Source organism: Saccopteryx leptura, chromosome 5 (genome assembly GCF_036850995.1).
Source record: "Saccopteryx leptura isolate mSacLep1 chromosome 5, mSacLep1_pri_phased_curated, whole genome shotgun sequence".
Taxonomy (NCBI): Eukaryota; Metazoa; Chordata; class Mammalia; order Chiroptera; family Emballonuridae; genus Saccopteryx; species Saccopteryx leptura.
This window is the reverse complement of record NC_089507.1, coordinates 35,151,679-35,171,897: the sequence shown is the minus strand read 5'-3', so window position 1 is coordinate 35,171,897 and position 20,219 is coordinate 35,151,679. Positions and strand designations below refer to the sequence as shown.

The 20,219-nt window shown below is 40.4% G+C and overlaps 1 protein-coding gene across 1 annotated transcript in view; it reads left to right on the top strand.

The window, feature by feature from the left end:
• Positions 1-20,219, top strand: part of CNGA1 (cyclic nucleotide gated channel subunit alpha 1) — a 42,987-nt gene extending 22,768 nt beyond the window's left edge. Inside the window, exons 2-9 of the mRNA XM_066384651.1 lie at positions 9,672-9,792; positions 10,838-10,954; positions 11,931-11,993; positions 14,030-14,071; positions 14,148-14,261; positions 16,192-16,299; positions 17,039-17,145; positions 18,394-20,219. Coding sequence (XP_066240748.1) covers positions 9,686-9,792; positions 10,838-10,954; positions 11,931-11,993; positions 14,030-14,071; positions 14,148-14,261; positions 16,192-16,299; positions 17,039-17,145; positions 18,394-19,808 — 2,073 coding nt within the window. The 5' untranslated portion in view covers positions 9,672-9,685 and the 3' untranslated portion in view covers positions 19,809-20,219. The remainder of the gene's footprint in view (positions 1-9,671; positions 9,793-10,837; positions 10,955-11,930; positions 11,994-14,029; positions 14,072-14,147; positions 14,262-16,191; positions 16,300-17,038; positions 17,146-18,393) is intronic.

Here is a 20,219-nt window from a genome sequence, read left to right as displayed (position 1 = left end):
GTTTTTCCTTTTAAGACTAGTATTTACTTTATTTGCACACTAAGGCCACAATATTTTGAAGGTCCCAAAGTGAAACTTGCAGTAATAGAAGCTGACAATTTCTTGGTGGGACAATGACTCCTAGATGAATGTGTACCATTCATTGTTGTTATTGATTTTTAGTTTCCTCAGATTTTTCTATTTTCTTGGCCTCTAATTAAGCAGGACAGTTTTTTTTGTGAAGAGGAAGCTCAGACGGTCTGTGTCGGCACTTATAATTGCCCCATACTCTCTCCCTAGTGATTTGCACCTTTCTTTCTCTTTATTTCTCCTCCCACTCCCCAAATCTCCATGTTTCATGTCTTTATGGAAATCATATAACATTTTGTTTATAAGCATTTTGTTTCTTGTGTTCTTAAATTCTACAAATAATCAAAGTAATTGTATCACAGTGAGTTATTTTATTTTTGTAAAAAATATAAATTATTTTATAGCTCCTACTTTATTACTTATGTTTTCATTGAAAGAATAAAGTCATTATAATAATGAATTATGTTTACGGTACACAGTTAGGACTTGATGCAGGATTGATTCCCACTTAATGTTACAAAGCTTTACTATGTGTGAAGTTTGTGCTCAACTGCTCCTGAATGAACTTTTCCAAAGAGCTCACCGTCTGGTAGAGCAGACAGACATGTTAGAAGCTGTGCATTAGCCTGAGTCAGTATAAAGAGGTAGAGAACTATGGATAAAAAATAAATAAAAAAAAAGAGTCTGTTAAATTCTTATGTCCAAGATGTTTAAGTAGTCATCAAACTCTTCACAGAGGTGACCTAAAACTGATGTTTGAAGAACAAATAAGATTTTTTTCTTAGAAAACAAAAAAAGTCAATAATTTCATATCTAGGGAACAACAGGAGCAAAGGTGTTATTTAAAAGAGATCTATAAAAACCACAAACAGCCTGACCTGTGGTGGCGCAGTGGATAAAGCATCGACCTGGAAATGCTGAGGTCGCCGGTTCGAAACCCTGGGCTTGCCTGGTCAAGGCACATATGGGAGTTGATGCTTCCAGCTCCTCCCCCCTTCTCTCTCTCTCTCTCTCTCTCTCTCTCTCTCTCTCCCTCTCCTCTCTAAAAATGAATAAATAAATAAATAAATAAAAATAAAAAATAAATAAATAAAAACCACAAACACAACTGCCTAATATTCTATCAAATGTTTATGAAGTAGGAGAATGACTAAAGCCGATTAAGGTTCCTGGATTTTTAGAAGCTTCAATATTATTTATATCAGTTGGTTCTCTATCTGGTGGGAGATTCCCTAAAAAAGCAACAAGGATCATTGTTAAGCTTACCTATTTTCAAATTCCCCCTAATACTTGTGAACATGGGTGCACATAACAATGCTTTTTGCTCATTTTAAGAAAAGACCTGTGAGTCAAATAAGTTTGCAAATATGATGTATATGTGTAAAGCCAGTAGCAATGCCACCATCACAGCAGCCTGGCCCATGCAGTTTTGCATTTGATTCAAACAGATAGTAATGAAACAATGGAGCCACGAACTGGTGGGCCATTATATTTAATTCTAGCTTGCACCCTGTGGGCAAGTAAAAACACACACTGGGCTCCAAAACCCACTCATTCAGTGCTCACAAAACTACTGACTTATCCAAGATCCCTAGAATCAAAGGTTTCTAGCTCACCAGCCTTATTCACCTCTGTTCCCCATCTCCTTCTCTCTGCACAAACTCTGCACAAACTGGCTTCTCCTTCCGCACTCCACCATCTTGGCTACTTCCCCTCTCCTCCACGTGGCCTTACTCTGCTCTCCTACAGCATGGGCTTCTCCTAGAACAGTGGTTCTCAACCTTTTTAATGCCGTGACCCCGCAATACAGTTCCTCATGTTGGGGTGACCCCAAACCAAAAAATAATTTTGGTGGCTACTTCATAACTGTAATTTTGCTACAGTTATGATTCAGAATGTAAATACCTGATATGCATTATGTATTTTCCGATGGCTTTAGGTGACCCCGCCGGGGTCGCGACCCACAGGTTGAGAACCACTGTCCTAGAACATCATCACTCTTCTAATGCTAATCTCAGGAACCAAGATAGAGCAAGCTCTGGGTCTGCCCCATTTTATAGTGTAGAAATCAAAACCTTTAATCCAATATACAAACAAGGAAGTCTCTGATACAAAGTCACTTAGGGTGGGAAAGGCTTAGTCTTAAAACTAAGCCTTAGGGTATAATGACCCTGCCTGCTTATGGCCTGTCCTCACACCCAATGCAAACTATAAGCAAGCAAACCTATATATCATATTTACAAACTTATTTGACCGACATTCCACCTTTTTTTCTCACTTCACAATCTAAAGCACAGGTATACCTGCACAAGGAAATTAGGCACATTACACAAATTACAACAACATGACAAATCATACAATTTCAAAAATTATAAAGGATACACTTCACCAGTCTCTGAGCATTTTGCCAAAAGTGCAAAATGTCCTCTGACTTCTTTCTAGCCATGGGAAAAGCTTCCTGGGGTGGGGGGAAGACCTCAAGCTAAGCTGCACCCCCCCATCAGGTTATTTCATATTGTCCAAAAACCGTAAGTCCATCCAACAAAAGAACCAGTGCCCACTCCGGTCATAGTCCAGGAATAAGTCCAAGCCACCCCTCTCATCCCTGCCATTCTGGCAAGTCTTACACTGTCCCAAGGAGGAGCACGTGGCAATGGCAGTCAACATTTCCATCTCTGCTCCGGAGAGCATGATGGCATTCACCCCTATGTTCCAAAATTGCAGACCTACCAGGGGCGTAGTAGGTACTCCTTGCTGCTGGGCTCTCACCTTCTGGAGACTGCGGATTGTAACTCCAGCCCAGTTCTCCTCATCCTCTAAAGAGGAACTGAAAACACCAGCTCCCGTTGCCAGGCTCGAGCCACAAGCTGCCACCGCCATCTGGTCTGTGAACTTTGCAGCTCTGGCTCCGGCCTCAGCCCCAGCCTCCCACCCCTGCTGGCTTTCCACAATGTCCAAGGCAATCTGCAACTCACAAACCTGTGATTCCTCCTTCATCAGCTGCTGTATTTCTAAGCGAATCTCGTGAACCAGGTCAGCCTCCTTCTCCAGTGCTTTCTCCATCTCCAAGGCCAGCATCTCTTTCTCTCGCATTTGCTCCAGTTCCTTTCCACTGCTCACTTTGCAGGTCCCAGGCAGCCTCTTCCACAAAGCTCTCGGTTTCCTCATGCATGGATGTAAAAGTCAGGCAGCCTACGTTCCCCTAAAGGACAGCCATAGGGAACCATAACAACAGCCAGTCCTCTACTCCACTGCTCAGAGGTGATGGTGGCTCCTTCCCGATCTGCATTGAATCCTGCCACAGACTATGCCAAATGTAAAGCCAGTAGCCATGGCCACCATCACAGCTACCTGGCCCATGCAGGTTCGCATTTGATTTGGACAGATGGTAATGAAACAATAGAGCCACAAACTGGTAGGCTATTATCTTTAATCCTAGCTTGCACCCGGTGGGCAAGTAAAAACACACACTGGGCTCCGAAACCCACTCATTCAAGTGCTCACAAAGCCACTGACTTATTCGAGTTTCCTAGAATCAAAAGTTTCTAGCTCACTAGCCTTATTCATCTCTGTTCCCCATCTCCTTCTCTCTGCACAAACTCTGCACAAACTGGCTTCTCCTTCCGCACTCCACCATCTTGGCTACTTCCCCTCTCCTCCACGTGGTCTTACTCTGCTCTCCTACAGCATGGGCTTCTCCTAGAACGTCATCACTCTTCTAATGCTAATCTCAGGAACCGAGAGAGAGCAAGCTCTGGGTCTGCCCCATTTTATAGTGTAGAAATCAAAATCTTTAATCCAATATACAAACAAGAAAGTCTCTGATACAAAGTCACTTAGGGTGGGAAAGGCTTAGTCTTAAAACTAAGCCTTAGGGTATAACGACCTTGCCTGCTTATGGCCTGTCCCCCACACCCAGTGCAAACTATAAGCGAGCAAACCTATATATCATATTTACAAACTTATTTGACCAACAATATGTTCACTCACTTACAGTTTGCATTGGGTGTAAGGGACAGGCTGTAAGCAGGCAGGGTCGTTATACCCTAAGGCTTAGTTTTAAGACTAAGCCTTTTCTACCCTTTTAATCATAAGATCTTCTCAAAGCTAAGCTTTTCCCCACACCCTTGACTGTTGTTTGATGTGGGGTGGTGCACTCTTATGAGGAATGCCATTTGTGCCCCAGACAAGTGACTTTGTATCAGAAACTTTCTTATTTGTATATTGGATTAAAGGTTTTGATTTCTACACTATAAAATGGGGCAGACTAGGAGCTCTCTCTTTCTTGGTTCCTGAAGTTAGCATTGTAGAGGAGAAGCAGCCAAGATGGTGCAATGCTGAAGGAGAAGCCAGTTTGTGCAGAGAAGGAGATGGGGAACAGAGGTGAATAAGGCTGGTGAGGTAGAAACCTTTGATTCTAGGAAACTCAGATGAGTCAAGAACTTTTTGTCTCTTACACAGAACTTTTTAATAGTGGCATATTGAACTACTCTTGATTTCGGCTGGCATTTAAAGATCTACATTATAATAAATTCTAGAATTTATTGCAATTTTTACATTAGTCTAACCTTTTAAGACAATGAAAATATTACCTCCTTAAATATATCCATGGGTCTTATAAGGGCTTTGGGAGCCCTGAATGGAAAGGGAAGTGTTTTCCCACTGTATGTATTTCTTACCTGCCGAGTATGAGCTAGGATTAAAGCTAATGGCCCACCAGTTCTTGGCTCCATTGTTTCATTACCGTCTGTCCGAATCAAGTGCAAACCTGCATGGGCCAGGCAGCTGTGATGGTGGCCATGGCTGCTGGCCTTACAAGATCCATGAATATATTTAAGGAGATAATATTTTCATTGTCTTAAAAGGTTAGACTAATGTAAAAATTGCAATAAATTCTAGAATTTATTATAATGTAGATCTTTAAATGCCAGCCGAAATCAAGAGTAGTTCAATATGCCACTATTAAAAAGTTCTGTGTAAGAGACAAAAAGTTCTGTGTGGGAGACAAGTCAAAAAATATGGTTTGGCCATTAAGATCCCATCTATATTTTTTTCAAACAACTGAAACAACAGCAGTCTGTGCAGTATTCTCTGTTTTTTGCTTTTCCTCCTCTCTATCCCTCCCTCTTTCCATTTTTCTTTCTCTCTTTTTACATTTCCTTCTCTGTCCTTTCCTCCACTCCTTTCTCTCATTTCAACAACCATTTCAATGTTCCATAGCACCCCATGTATTTAGAATCAGGGAAAGAATCTGTTTATTTGCAGAAACCAAAGTGCACACTAGCCCTTTAAATAGAAAGCTTTAAGGCTGTGAACTAGGTGCTTACACAGTCATTGGAAGGGATGAAACAATAGGCTCTAGGTTAAACCCCCAGGCACGACCTTAGAACAGCATACCAAAACTGGCCTGTAGGGAAGTTTCTTTTTTTCTCACCATCTGGAAGTTGGCAGTGAGGAATCCCCCACTAGAACTGTGTTCAAGGATACATCATGTGTGATCCAGGGATCAGAAAGCCACTTTCTTTTTTTTAAATTTATTTATTTATTTTTTTTCTATTTTTCTGAAGCTGGAAACGGGGAGAGACAGTCAGACTCCCGAATGCGCCCGACCGGGATCCACCCAGCACGCCCTCCAGGGGGCGACGCTCTGCCCACCAGGGGGCGATGCTCTGCCCCTCCGGGGCGTCGCTCTGTCGTGACCAGAGCCACTCTAGCACCTGGGGCAGAGGCCAAGGAGCCATCCCCAGTGCCCCGGCCATCTTTGCTCCAATGGAGCCTCGCTGCGGGAGGGGAAGAGAGAGACAGAGAGGAAGGAGAGGGGGAGGGGTGGAGAAGCAGATGGGCGCTTCTCCTGTGTGCCCTGGCCGGGAATTGAACCCGGGACCCCTGCACGCCAGGCCAACGCTCTACCACTGAGCCAACCAGCCAGGGCCAGAATGCCACTTTCAATCGCAATTATTGACTCAAGAACCAGTCTGCTCCTGCTAGACCCATACCGGCACCAGCATAAACAGGATATTCTGCTTCAGCACTAAAAAAAAAAAAAAAAAAAAAAAGACTCAGGATACAGACAACAGTATGGAGATTACCAGAGGGAAGGAGTGTTGTTCTGGAGAAGTAAAATAGGGTAAAGAAGGGATAAATAAATGGTGATGGAAGGAGACTTGACTTGGGGTGATGAACACACAACACAATATACATATGATGTATGGTAGAATTGTACACCTGAAACCTATATAATTTTATTAAAGAATGTCACCCTAATTAATTCAATTAAAAAAAAGTTAGTGACTGCATAGGGATTGATACCTCAGGAACCCAGTGTCTCCCTAGCTGTTCTAGCTGGCAGCCAGAGCAGAGGGGAAGAACCATTATCTTCACCTCATTTCTACCTTCCAAAGCTCAATGCAAATAAATTTGATTGATTCCACCTAAGTGGCGGAGACTGAGCTGCAAAGGCATTTGGGAAATAAAGATTTTTAGTTTTTCCAGTCTTTGCAAATCCTGAAAGCACACTCAGAGAGAGGAATGAATGTTGCATACCCATCCACTGTGTTTACTATGTTAAGAATTTTTACGTAATCATTGTGTAGTAAGGTACCAAAAAAGCTGAAAAATTAATACTGACATTCTAGGAGGAAAGGTCAGGCTTTCCTGTCCCGTCCTTCCTTTGGGGAGGGGAGGGAGAAGAATGTGGAAGTTTCTGGCTTGCAAGAACAATAGGTCATTTAGTTTTAAATCTAAAATAAAAGTTAACCAAGAAACTTCTCTTTCAATGAGAGACAGAATTTACATACCACCTTATATTGATTGAAGTTCCTCCCCCTTCCTGGAATCTTTTTTTTTTTTTTTCTTTTTCTGAAGCTGGAAACGGGGAGAGACAGCCAGACAGACTCCTGTATGCGCCCGACCGGGATCCACCCAGCACGCCCACCAGGGGCGAAGCTCTGCCCACCAGGGGGCGATGCGCTGCCCCTCCGGGGAGTCACTCTGCCGCAACCAGAGCCACTCCAGTGCCTGGGGCAGAGGCCAAGGAGCCATCCCCAGCGCCCGGGCCATCTTTGCTCCAATGGAGCCTTGGCTGTGGGAGGGGAAGAGAGAGACAGAGAGGAAGGAGGGTGTGGGGGTGGAGAAGCAAATGGGTGCTTCTCCTATGTGCCCTGGCCGGGAATCGAACCTGGGTCCCCCCCACGCCAGGCCGACGCTCTACTTCCTGGAATCTTGAGAGTAACATACCTCTAGGCAAAGGAGGGAAGATGAACCCTAAAAGATTTGTAAACATCTTTGATTGTTTTACCTTGGAAGTCTTCATGTTTCTGTGGATCCCCTAAACAAATGTTGTAAGCTTGTGCCATGATGTTATGCTCTCCCCCGCCCGTGTGTGATCAAGGGTATATAACCAGCCCCTGAAATGTTTTTGGCGCACATGATTTGGGTTTGCAATTGCCCGATGTCAGCCATATGCAGCCAGCATATTTAATAAATCTCCTCCTTTAATAAAACTCTTCAAAATTCATCTGGACTTGGTGTCTTCATGTGAACCCACAGAAGTGAAATACAGTACTTTTCAGCATCTGGGGTACACGTACTTTACAACAATTGTTAATTCAGTAAGTTTTCATTGTTTCTAATGAAAATTCACATCAATATAGTTTTAAGTAAAAAAAACCCCCAATATTTGTTTACTTAAACATTTATTGAGTACCTATTACGTGCAGGTATTCTGCTATGGTTACAAAGGTCTCTGCCCTGAAAGTCACAGCCTCATTGTAAAGATATACGCACAACAATTTACCATAAAGCAAAATAATTGAAATATGTACAAAATGCAATGGCAGAGAAGAGAAGGAAATGATTAGCTCAGTCAAGAGTGGAGAGTCAGTGAGGAGCTGACTTTGGCTTGGCCTTGAGCAATGGGTAGTGCTCTTCTAGCGTACCAAGGGGGTGGACTTCCCAGGCTGAGGGAGTGCATGTGCAAAGGTACAGAGGTGTGAAACAGTATGACTCGGTCAGGGAATTGAAGCCAGACACTATTTTGTTCCTTAGGAATAATCTGTTTTTATACCATAGCTCAAGTTTTTAAAAATTAGTCTATGAATTATAAATTTTCTATTTAATTAGAAAACATCATTCCTATGTTTAAAAAAATGTAATAAATGGAAAACTTTCTAAAATAACATGTCACTGATAGACTGGTTTAGTGACTAAGTGAATTAGGTATTGAGCACATCCTAATGATATATATAGTATCATAATAGAGTTTAAGGGGAATGAAAAAGAACTTTAAGAAATTGTCCTGAATTCTGAGAACTTATAAACTAATAAAGGCACTAAGTCATATACATACGAGAAAACTAATTAAAAAATTAGGTAGTGAGGATGATATTAAAAATATTAACAACTTTTGCATTTGTTGGACACTTATCATTGAAATGGATGCTGGCTATAAAAAAGCTGGTCCAGCTGTATTTATTGGTGAGCACCTTACTTGACCGTGTGTGATTCTGTAACCTAGAGGTCCCTGAGCCCACAGAGCCTTTGGATCTAAATAACTTTGCATATCATTAGCCACATGTATAATTCCTGTTCCTGCCTACCTATACCCACGAGACCTCCCGTTGTACCACCTTAAACGTCTTCCCAGGGTTTTCTAGGGAATCCCTCAAAGGGTGCCCCACAAGTGTTGGCTTTTGTGAAAATAGTTATGTCATTTAAAGGGTGACTCATGGAAGATGAAGGCCCCTCCAGGTCCCTGGTGATCAAAGGAAGCAGAGGGTTGGAGGAGGGACATTCTCCACTCTGCAGCCAGGATCCCTGCATGGCAGCCAGAGGAGCAGTGGGGAACAGCATCTTCATCACGGTGTCTGGCATCCTAAGGGGGGGCACCTTCAAAGTTGGGGTGAGGGTCCTTCTGAGGACCAGGGACAGAAATCATCCACTGAGGGCAGTTGAAGTGGGGTGGAGGGAGGGAAGGCAACAGAGTAGACAGCAAATATGAACATGGTCCATGCTGGAAGCCGCTGGAGAGTGAATCGATGTTTGGCCCAGCCCATTCCACCGGATCTTAGGAAATAACATATCCAGACAAGAGTCTGGGCCAGTGTTTCTCAAAATATGTTGCTAGGACTATATGGATCACAATAATTTAGATTCGCTAAAAATGCGAATCAGTTGCATTCTTATTTACTACAAAGTGAATTCCCCTTAAGACCCTTGTTTGCTGAATGCTCATAGACATTCATAGCCATTTTGTATTTTATTACTTGTTATTGTTGCTTAATTGTTTGATGTGTATGTGAGGTTGTTGTAGTTTTGTCCTACACCCACATTGCCTGAGTATTTCAAAACTGGGTAAATCCAAAATTAAAAAAAAAAAGTTTTATTTCATTATAGTCTTGAATTTTATAAAATACACTAAACACTGGTGAGTGGTAATTATGTCTTAGGTCATGTTTGTATTCTATTAAGGAATAATTCCCACATGTAACTGGAAATAAGATAGTTGTTACAGCCTTAGAAGAATGGTAGAGTGAAACTTTTGATTATATATGTAAATATTTTTTTAAAAAATCTTCCCACTAACAAGTCTTTTCTTCCTCCAGATATTAAACTAACCATGAAGAAAAATATTATCAATACATGGCATTCTTTCATCAATGTTCCCAATGTGATTGTACCAGGTGTGGAAGAGGAAATAAGAAGGATGGAAAATGGAACATGCAGGTAACTCCATGCATTGTTAATAGCAGCCACAGTTCTTACATTTAACTAGGCTTGATTTCAATTTAACTTTTAATTTGTAACCTTGAACTTTGTATGCAGTAAATTTATTTTAACTTTGAAACAGCATTACTTGTATAACAAATAAACACAGATATTATTGTGTCCATTATTTAGAAGCACCTGTGCCAAATACTTCCTTAGTCACCAGCAAGACCTTTCCTCATTGGGTGTTTCAGTTCTAAAGGGATGGCATTGCCATAGAGAAATATGAAAAAAAAAAATAGTAAGAAATGCTAGCATGTTTTAAAAGCATAATTTCAAGCTGTTACCCTATAAATGAAGGTAATGTATACACATGTGGTTGAATCTATCTTTAATGGAAGGAATGTTTTTACAGGTTTGCCTATACAACTATATAATATGACCCAAAACACAGATATCACACTTTCTATTTGGTAAATATTAATATCAATCAATACAGCAAACAATAGAAATGTGGAAAACCTAGAAAGCAATTTTTAAAATTTATTATTATTTTTTGTGACAGAGAGAGTCAGAGAGAAGGACAGATAGGGACAGACAGATAGGAAGGGAGAGAGATGAGAAGCATCAATTCTTCGTTGCAGCTCCTTAGTTGTTCATTGATTGATTTCTCATATGTGCCTTGATCGGGGGGCTATACAGACCGAGTGACCCCTTACTCGAGCCAGCGACCTTGGGCTCAAGCTGGTGAGCCTTGCTCAAACCAGATGAGCCCACACTCAAGCTGGTGACCTCAGGGTCTCGAACCTGGGTCCTCCACATCCCAGTTCGATGCCGCCTGGTCAGGCAGTAATTTTTTAATTATAGGTATCTCACTGAATTATGCCTGTAATTCTATGTATTCTGTACAGCTCATTTCATTCTCATGGAAAATTATTGTGTGTGTTAGTTTGAGAGAGAAGGAGAAGGGAGGAGGCAATAGTTCCCTTAATAAGAGCTGGTGTTGCTCCACAACAATTTAGAACATTGATCTAATCCATCTCTCCCTCCCACTGAACTGTAGCTCCTTTTCTGATGATGATGACAGTGCCTCTATATTCGAAGACTCTGAGAGTGAACACTCCTGTGCGACAGTCTCCTGCAGACATAATTCACACAGAAAGGAAGGAGCACCACAGAGGTGAGCAGTATGATCTATGCCTGCATACTGGCTTCTAAACTGTTGTTTAGATGAAAAGATTTTCTCCTTTCATTTAGTCACTAAATCCAAATCCACTAAATGATTTGGCCAATGTTCCTGCCCCATCATCGCTACGTAAGATCTCAGAAGGAACTGGTTGCTTTTGTTTCTGATACTTTTCTTAAGAAACTGCTATTGCCTGATAATTATTCAGGTGCATGGGACTCCAAGTCGTAAATGTACTTGCTGATCATTTTCTCTGAGACACATGTCTGTCTCTGAAGAAACTTCATGCCCCAGTCCTGTCTGATTTCCTCCTCTCTGGTCCCTTTTCCCGGGACCTGAAACAGTTGTATGTGAGAAGGGTTGGCTGTCATTTTTTAATCTCATTTGACCCTCCTTTCAGGGAAGTAGAGCACAAGAGTGAGTAGCTGGAAGAGAAAGGTTTAGAATCCTTCACAGGAAATAACGTAGTCATGGAGACTTCCAACACGTGACTGCAGGTGTGGAAGCAGTGTGGCGCCGGAGTAGGTCGGGGGTGCCATCCTATAGAACACTGTCACTTTTTCTTTTATTTTTTCCCCCTCCTTTTTTCCTTCTCTCTTATTTCCCTTTTCATTGACTACCTCCAGCTTTTCCACTATTTTCATTTGCCTTTTTTTTCTCCCTTTCTATCTTTCTAAGTCTTAGGTCTCTTGCTGGGAGTTAGCGGCATTCAAGGTAGCTCACTGGAGACCAGGAAGGATGCTATATCTTGGTGTGAGCATTGATCAACAGGCGTTTACTAATCACTTTGGTTCATGGCACAATATTTGGCAACTCATGCTTCATGGAGTTGCTAAATATATTTTCAAAAACTGTCTAGATAATCATTAGTAATAAATAGAAACTGAAAAGAATTTATTCTTTAAGACTGCTTATCATGGACATTGTTCAGATGACTACTATGATTTCACTGTGTTTTTTCATTTCTTAGGGAGCACTACCTGCCTGGTGTCATTGCACTTTTCAATGTTAACAACAGCAGCAATAAGGATCAGTAAGTACATTTACAATAGAAAACTAAAGCTTTGTCCTTAAACAAAACCAATAAAAGACAAGGCTATATCTGAACCTGCTATAGAGCAGATACTTATTAGGCAATCTTTAATATAATGGCAATGATATTTGATTATTTTGTTGTTTGTTCATGGACTTCTCAAAATGTTAGCTACCAATATGAAAAGTAATATGTATGTATTTGAATACTGTGTATTACAATTAGGGGACCCATCTCTCTTTGAAAGGTAAGTGCTGCCACCGGTCTCTGTCATTTCTAGATCCTGTCTTCCCTGTTGCTCTCAGGGAGCCCAGTTCGGTGCCAGCATCTCTAATTATCAGCTCTGGCCTACAGAAGACTGAGCTTCTCAGCAGCACATTTCTTATCACTTTGCATCCTTTGACTTCTTAGGGAATATAATCAACTGGTGGGCTACCTTCCTTATGTAGTATATCTACATTCGCATACTATTCTGTCTTCTTGATATCTTCTTCTACCATCTGCCATGGCATTTTGTGACTTCTCTCTCACTTAGCATGGCATCCTTGCCTTTTCTGAGCTTCCAAGAGCCATCGGAGCAGTGCGGCAGCATCCTTTCCCAGGATCGATGCCAGGGTGTTCAATCCGGTACCACAGGAGTGTGCTCCCACAGCGATAAATTCTCCCTTTTTCACCTCTGTACATTCTGTTCCTGTTTGTACGGGATGACCTTAGATGCCAAGGCTCACTTCTCTTGTCCATTTTATTTCCTATTTCTCCTTAAGAGCAGCTTCCCACTTTTGCTGGGTCATTTGTACCCACATGAAATTTATTTGTACATGTGCACATAAAATTTCTCTCCCTCTACCGTCTTCCCTCTTCTATTCAGCTTCTCCAACTGTTGCTCATACTTTGAGGTATTGGTTTAGACTTACCTCCCTTTCACAGTTTCTTTTGACCATCCTAGCCATAGTGAGATGCCTGTTCTATTATCTTTGAATAATAAATCTTACCAAGACATTTGAGCCAGCGATGACAACCTGCTGAGACCTTAGGTCTGTCTGTCTGAATCCAGAATCGATTCTTTTGCTAACTGAGAAAACCAATCATAGAAATAGAAAGAGGCTGCCTGACCAGGTGGTGGCACAGTGGATATAGTGTTGGACTGGGATGCCGAGGACCCAGGTTTGAGACCCCGAGGTTGCCAGCTTGAGCGTGGGCTTATCTGGTTTGAGCAAAGCTCACCACTTGGACCCAAGGTCGCTGGCTCGAGCAAGGTGTTACTCGGTCTGCTGTAGCCCCCCGGTCAAGGTACATATGAGAAACAAATCAATAAACAACTAAGGTGTCACAAGGAAAAACTGATGATTGATGCTTCTTATCTCTCTCTGTTCTTGTCTGTCTGTCCCTACCTATCCCTCTCTCTGACTCTCTCTCTGTGTCTCTGTAAAAAAATAAAATAAAATAAATAGAAAGAGGTCTCTAATCACATTATCCCACTGAAGAATAAACTGTATATATAAAAACGGATCTCAAATTCAGTGAATGAGTCTAAGAATGAGGATTCCACTGTGTTACCACAGAGCTTTTTTCTTTCTCAAAGAATTGCTTCAAGCAGGATTTACCATCTATAGAAAATTGATAGCATTTTCTTGAATTTCTTAAAACTCTTATTCAAAGGTAAATAGAAATAATATCAAGAAACTTACATTTTAAATAATTATTAAATGTATATTGAGACTTCGAAAATGGATTCTTTGGGGCGCTGTTGTTTCCTTAATTCCTCTCCTTGAGTTTATGTCTTTATCCACTTTTGTTTTCCTCAGTTTTCCACATTCCCCTACTCAGGAATTTTTGTTTGTTTGCTTTGTTACCTGGATGCATGTACATTTTTTTGTAGAACTTTCCATTAGAAGCCTAGATTTCTGGCTTCCTTGTACAGGGACCGGCCTTTAAATACAAAGCTGAGAATTCTTGCTCAGTGGAGAGAAAAGTAAGTAAGAAGGGGAGTCAGGATGCAATTCGATTATGTGACAGAGATATTGTTTCTTCTCTAGAGAACCAAAAGAAAAGAAAAAAAAGAAAAAAGAAAAGAAAGGGTAAGTTAGATTTCCGCATTTTTCTGCCCATAACACTTTTGTATTTTAATACTAACTACATTTCTCACTTTTTCAGAAAGTCAGATAATAAAAATGAAAACAAAAAAGACCCAGAGAAGAAAAAGAAGAAAAAAAAGGACAAAGACAAGAAAAAGAAAGAGGAAAAGAAAGAAAAAGATAAGAAAGAAGAGTAAGTTTCTTTCTTTTCTTTTCTTTTTTTTTTGTGTGTGTTTGTTTGTTTTCTCTCATTGAAATTAGGAATGAATCTGTGATGGGTTTTAGATCCAGAAATAATTTCCCAAAGCTCTACAGTAAAGAGACACTGTGAACAGATGGATAGTTGACAGAAGGAAGGGGGAGGAGGAAGATCAAAGAAGGTGAAAGGATTAGCCAAAAATCAAATATACATAACACATAAATACAGACAACAGGGTAGCACTAGCCAGAGGGAAAAAAAGGGTGAAGGTAAGGGAAAGGGGGGCAAAGAGGGGAAACGAGGGTGAAAAAGATTTTACATGAAACATGGGGGGCACTGTGCAATATGTATATTAAGTCAGACATTTGAAATCATGTCAATATAATAAATTAAAAATAAAAATTAAAAAAAAGAGACTGAGTATATAAATTATTGCTAAATGTGGATTAATTTTTTTCTTTCTTTCTTTATTTTTTAATTGAGAGCAGGGGAGACAGAGAGACAGACTCCCACATGCACCCTGACTGGGATCCACACAGAAAGCCCCCTATGGGACAATGCTCTGCCTATTTGAGGCCTTGCTCCGTTGCTCTGAAACCGAGCTATTTTTAGCACTTGAGGCAGAAGCCACAGAGCCATCCTCAGTGCCAGGGGACCAACTTCCTCCAGACTGAGCTATGGGCTATGGGAGAGGGAAGAGGTGAAGGGGTGGAGAAGCAGATGGTCACTTCTCCTGTGTATCTTGACCAGAATTGAATCCGGGACATCCACACCTGGGCTGATACTCTACCCCTGAACTAACTGGCCAGGGCCAATTTTTTCCCCATATTTTCTTTAACAATGGAAGTCTTATTCTTAGTTTTTCATCAAGAGTTTTCATTGTTGTAATTAATTCCCTTCCCAAGCACTGATAAAGATAAACTTGCCACTGGGAGATATTTAGGCTCCATGGAGAATTGGATTCCTAGGATCTTACCATCAAATTTTAAAGTTGAAATATAAATATAATAATTTTATTAACATTTCTGCATAATAAATACTGTGTGGCAAATACACCAAACTAAAGAAGTCTCACTGCAAGAGCCATGCCTAATTTTGAGAGCAAAACAGCAGCCAGCCATTTTAAAGAACCTTTTAAAGCAAACATTTGCGAGTTGGAATTTCACAATGGTAGACTGAGTGATATTTGTGAAGCTCTCTTTTTACTTCTCACTGCAGGGAAAATTGTTTTCTAAACTTCCTTAAAACTCTTTACCAGACAACAGTTCAATTATTTGTGCCTGTTAGAAAATTGTTGACATTTGTATAAAGGGAAAAGTTCTTAAAATATAGGCTTGACACAAGAAGAAAATTAGAAATTTTTATTTAACCATATATTTTCTTCCTCCCTTCCTCTTGTCCACTCTTGCCTCTCTTAACCCTTTGTACATGCTTATGAACAAGCACTTTATTAGATTGTGTTATATGCTTCTCTCTATACAGATTAGAAAGAAGCCATGAGTTCCCCCCTCATGGTGTAGTTTCTACTTGTTTGTTACCTGGTAAAGGGGTATGGCAAAGCCAGCATTCTCCTTCTACCTATACCCTACCAGAGGGTTCTGTGGAGTATCCAGAGTTTGGCATTATCTATGCCATGATTCCTTCTTTGTGGCTGAACTGATAAAAGTGTCTGCAGCAATGGCTTTAATAAAAGTCTAATACATGGTTTACTGTAAGACTAGTAATTTAATTATCTAGCTTCACTAACTAGTTTCTTATGACTAATGAACTTATGTCACGCTAATCTTCCCACTACAGAGTGTGTTTCTCCAGCTTCCTTCTGTTTTATTAATTGTGTGGGTGATGGGCATAATCAATAGGATAGGTAAAATAAAAATGTTCTTGTTTCTTGGTAACTTTCCTCTTTGTTTTCAAATGCTGGTAGGGAGAAGAAAGAAGTCATGGTTATTGAACCCTCAGGAAACACGTACTACAACTGGCTATTCTGCATCTCCTTACCTGTCATGTACAACTGGACTATGATTATTGCAAGGTGTCTATTATATTTTTGTGGATCTCAGCCCACTTATAGTTTCCAGGTTAACTGACTTAACAATTTGACCTAGAGATTTTCAAGACACCTCTTTTCTCCACCACTGGTTGTAAAGAGATGCTACATTATTCTCAACCTGTTTTTCTAAGATCAGGATAGGTGTTTTTATTCCCAATATACTTGGAAATCCAGTATCAGGATGGGGGAAGGAAGAGGATACTTTTCAACTTTTGATTGCTCAATTACTTAATTAGAACTAGAACTTCGGCGGATACTGTGTTTTCCTACATAAAAAAAAATTTTTTTTTAAGAGTAGAGAAAGATCAAGGGTCTAGGTTATTCTAGAGCAAGGCATGTTTCTCAGATGATTGTTAGGGTTCCCACCTTTTAGCTACAGCTTACAGCTTAGCCATCCAGGACAAAGCATGATTTCCTGAAGCTTTTTGGGTACTGACAGTCAATATGAACCTGGTTATTAATTTGTGTGGCCCAATGTATTTGAATTTAGCTCTAGGCCATTTATTCTTATTTGATGTTTTCAAAGAGCTGACTAGTATAATGGAAAGAACGTAGGAATTCAGAAGGTGGAGAAAATACAACCACTCAAATTTGGGAAAGCCATGGTTGATGAAAAGGACCCTCCTAGTCTTATGCTGCTTATATCATGATAAAATTATATAAAGAGGACTCTTAAGTGGGCCCCCATTTTATTTTATTTATTCAAGTTTTTCTTTTACAGAGCATGCTTTGATGAACTCCAGTCTGATTACCTAGTCTACTGGCTCGTTTTTGATTACTCATCAGATGTAATCTATCTTCTTGATATGTTTGTACGAACAAGGACAGGTATATATGTTCAGTTTGGGGTATTTTGCAACTTCATGCTTTTATCTGTAATATAATTTGAAATTTCCAATTAAAGAATTCTTTAAACTAAATTCACAGAAACCTATTTTAGAGGAAAAAGCACAGCTGAAAGCAGGAGTACGGTGTTCCTACCCACAGGCTTAGGTCGCTTCGAGTGATTTAGAAGGACATTTCCAGGCAACCTTTTGCTTGTGATCAGTGGCTTTCCTCTGTTGCCCTGTCCATTGGATACATGCCAGGTGAAAGAAATAGAGCAGAAATAGTCTGTCAGCCCTGTGGGGAAAGGGATATGGCTCCCTAACAGAGAGATTGAAGAGGCATGGGGGGAAACGTCATTGTGCCCAGCAGAACTGTTTAGAAGCTTTGTAAGAAACAGAACACACATCCTTAACTCAACTTTGTGGTCCATGGTGAAGCATTATTGACGAGGGGGCAGGAGCTAATAACTTCCAACGTGAAGTATTCTTGTTAAGTGGATATAGGCTCATTGTTTCTAGACTGCTTTCACATGGAAATGTAACCAGTGAACCCAGAGAATAGCTTTTAAGAATTGTTGTATAATGTAGGGACATTCTCTAAATATCAGTACACTGGAGCAGCTCTGATAGTCAGTACAGGAAGGGGAGCAGATTATTTTCCTAATGCAACGTATTCGAGTGTTGAAATTCTGGGTTTACTACACAAGACCCATGGTAGCAGTGTAGGGGAAGGGAAGATCCCACATGTCTAAGGAAGCATGAGGGTCGAGGGCAGGAAGCGAGCAGGAGATATGAAAATGCTCCCACCAAGGACACTTAAGCTTCACATTGAAGGAGCAAGCAAGAATATGCCTAATGGTTAGAGAGCAGGGCCGGTACCCAAGTTTCAAGGCTAAGGTTGGGGTTCCGTCAAGAGAGTAGTGTGAGGTAAAATCACAGGGTTCAGGTGTTCAGGAAATTTTCCAAGGACACTGTTCATAAAAGGAATGACTTTGCCTAGATGAAGATACTGGATCTAGAAAGATTTGTGTATATACATTACATATAACTTTTCACTTTTGCACTTACAAAGTTTTACTTTTTATTTCTGCAAATGTTGAACGCTACTCATATCTTATTACATTGCTAAAAGCATATTTATTGAAAGTAAGTTCTTGTTGTAAACTCAATGAAGTTCGTTGAGAGTTACTTTAGAAAAACTTACAATAGAGCATAAAAAAACATTACATTGATTATTTTTCTGTTTTAGGTTATCTAGAACAAGGACTGCTGGTGAAGGAAGAGCTTAAGCTTATAAAGAAATATAAATCAACCTTGCAATTTAAACTTGATGTTCTATCAATGATACCAACTGATCTGCTGTATTTTAAGCTGGGGTGGAACTATCCAGAAATTCGATTAAACAAACTGTTAAGGGTGTCTCGAATGTTTGAGTTCTTCCAGAGAACAGAAACAAGGACAAACTACCCGAACATCTTCAGGATTTCTAACCTTGTTATGTACATCGTCATCATTATCCACTGGAACGCATGCGTGTTTTACTCTATTTCCAAAGCTATTGGATTTGGAAGTGATACATGGGTCTATCCTGACATTAATGATCCTGATTTTGGCCGATTGGCTAGAAAATATGTCTATAGCCTTTACTGGTCTACACTGACATTGACCACCATTGGTGAAACACCACCTCCTGTGAGGGATTCTGAGTATATCTTTGTGGTGATTGATTTCCTAATTGGAGTATTAATTTTTGCTACCATTGTTGGTAACATAGGTTCTATGATTTCCAACATGAATGCAGCCAGAGCTGAATTTCAAGCAAAAATTGATGCCATCAAGCAATATATGCATTTTCGAAATGTAAGCAAAGACATGGAGAAGAGAGTTATTAAATGGTTCGACTATCTGTGGACCAACAAAAAAACAGTTGACGAGAAAGAAGTCTTAAAGTATCTACCTGATAAACTAAGAGCGGAGATCGCCATCAGTGTTCACTTAGACACATTAAAAAAAGTGCGCATTTTTGCGGACTGTGAGGCCGGTCTGCTGGTGGAGTTGGTCTTGAAATTACAACCCCAAGTCTACAGTCCTGGAGATTACATTTGCAAGAAAGGCGATATTGGACGAGAGATGTACATCATCAAGGAGGGAAAACTCGCGGTGGTGGCAGATGATGGAATCACTCAGTTTGTGGTATTGAGTGATGGCAGCTACTTTGGTGAGATCAGCATCCTTAACATTAAAGGCAGCAAAGCTGGTAATCGAAGAACGGCCAACATTAAAAGCATTGGCTACTCAGATCTGTTCTGCCTGTCAAAGGACGACCTCATGGAAGCTCTAACTGAGTACCCAGATGCCAAAGGTATGCTAGAAGAGAAAGGAAGGCAAATCTTGATGAAAGATGGTCTGCTGGATTTAAACATCGCAAATGCTGGAAGCGACCCTAAAGATCTTGATGAGAAGGTCACTCGAATGGAAGGGTTGGTAGACCTCCTGCAGACAAGGTTTGCTCGGATCCTGGCTGAGTATGAGTCCATGCAGCAGAAACTGAAGCAAAGACTAACCAAGGTTGAGAAATTCCTGAAACCACTAACTGAAACAGAGTTTTCAAGCATTGAGGGATGTGGAGGTGAAAGTGGACCCATAGACTCTACACAGGACTGAAAAGCTGGTTATTAACAAAGACAGGCCCTATGACCATGTGATTCAGTTGGAAAAAGAAGAAGATTCAGCTGGGAAATTTTTCCATGAAGAAAATGTGCTTTTGTGCAGGGTACAAGGCCCACACACTACCTTGCCTGTGAGGTCTATGATTAAAGAATCATTGTATCTTAGGTTTTTCCACAGTGGATCTTATGCAAAGATATAAAGTGATTAACTCGTCTGTATCTATGTCTTCTGATTTTCCCCCACATATGCTCCCTTCATGTAAAAATGTTTATAAAGGTGAACAAATGTCCCTCAATTTCAGGCAATTTACATTGTTGAGGAGTAACTGGGAAGTACTATGTACAATATGTTCAGTATACTATTTAAAAAGAATTAGAAAGCAATAAAATAAAGTAAATTCTGAAA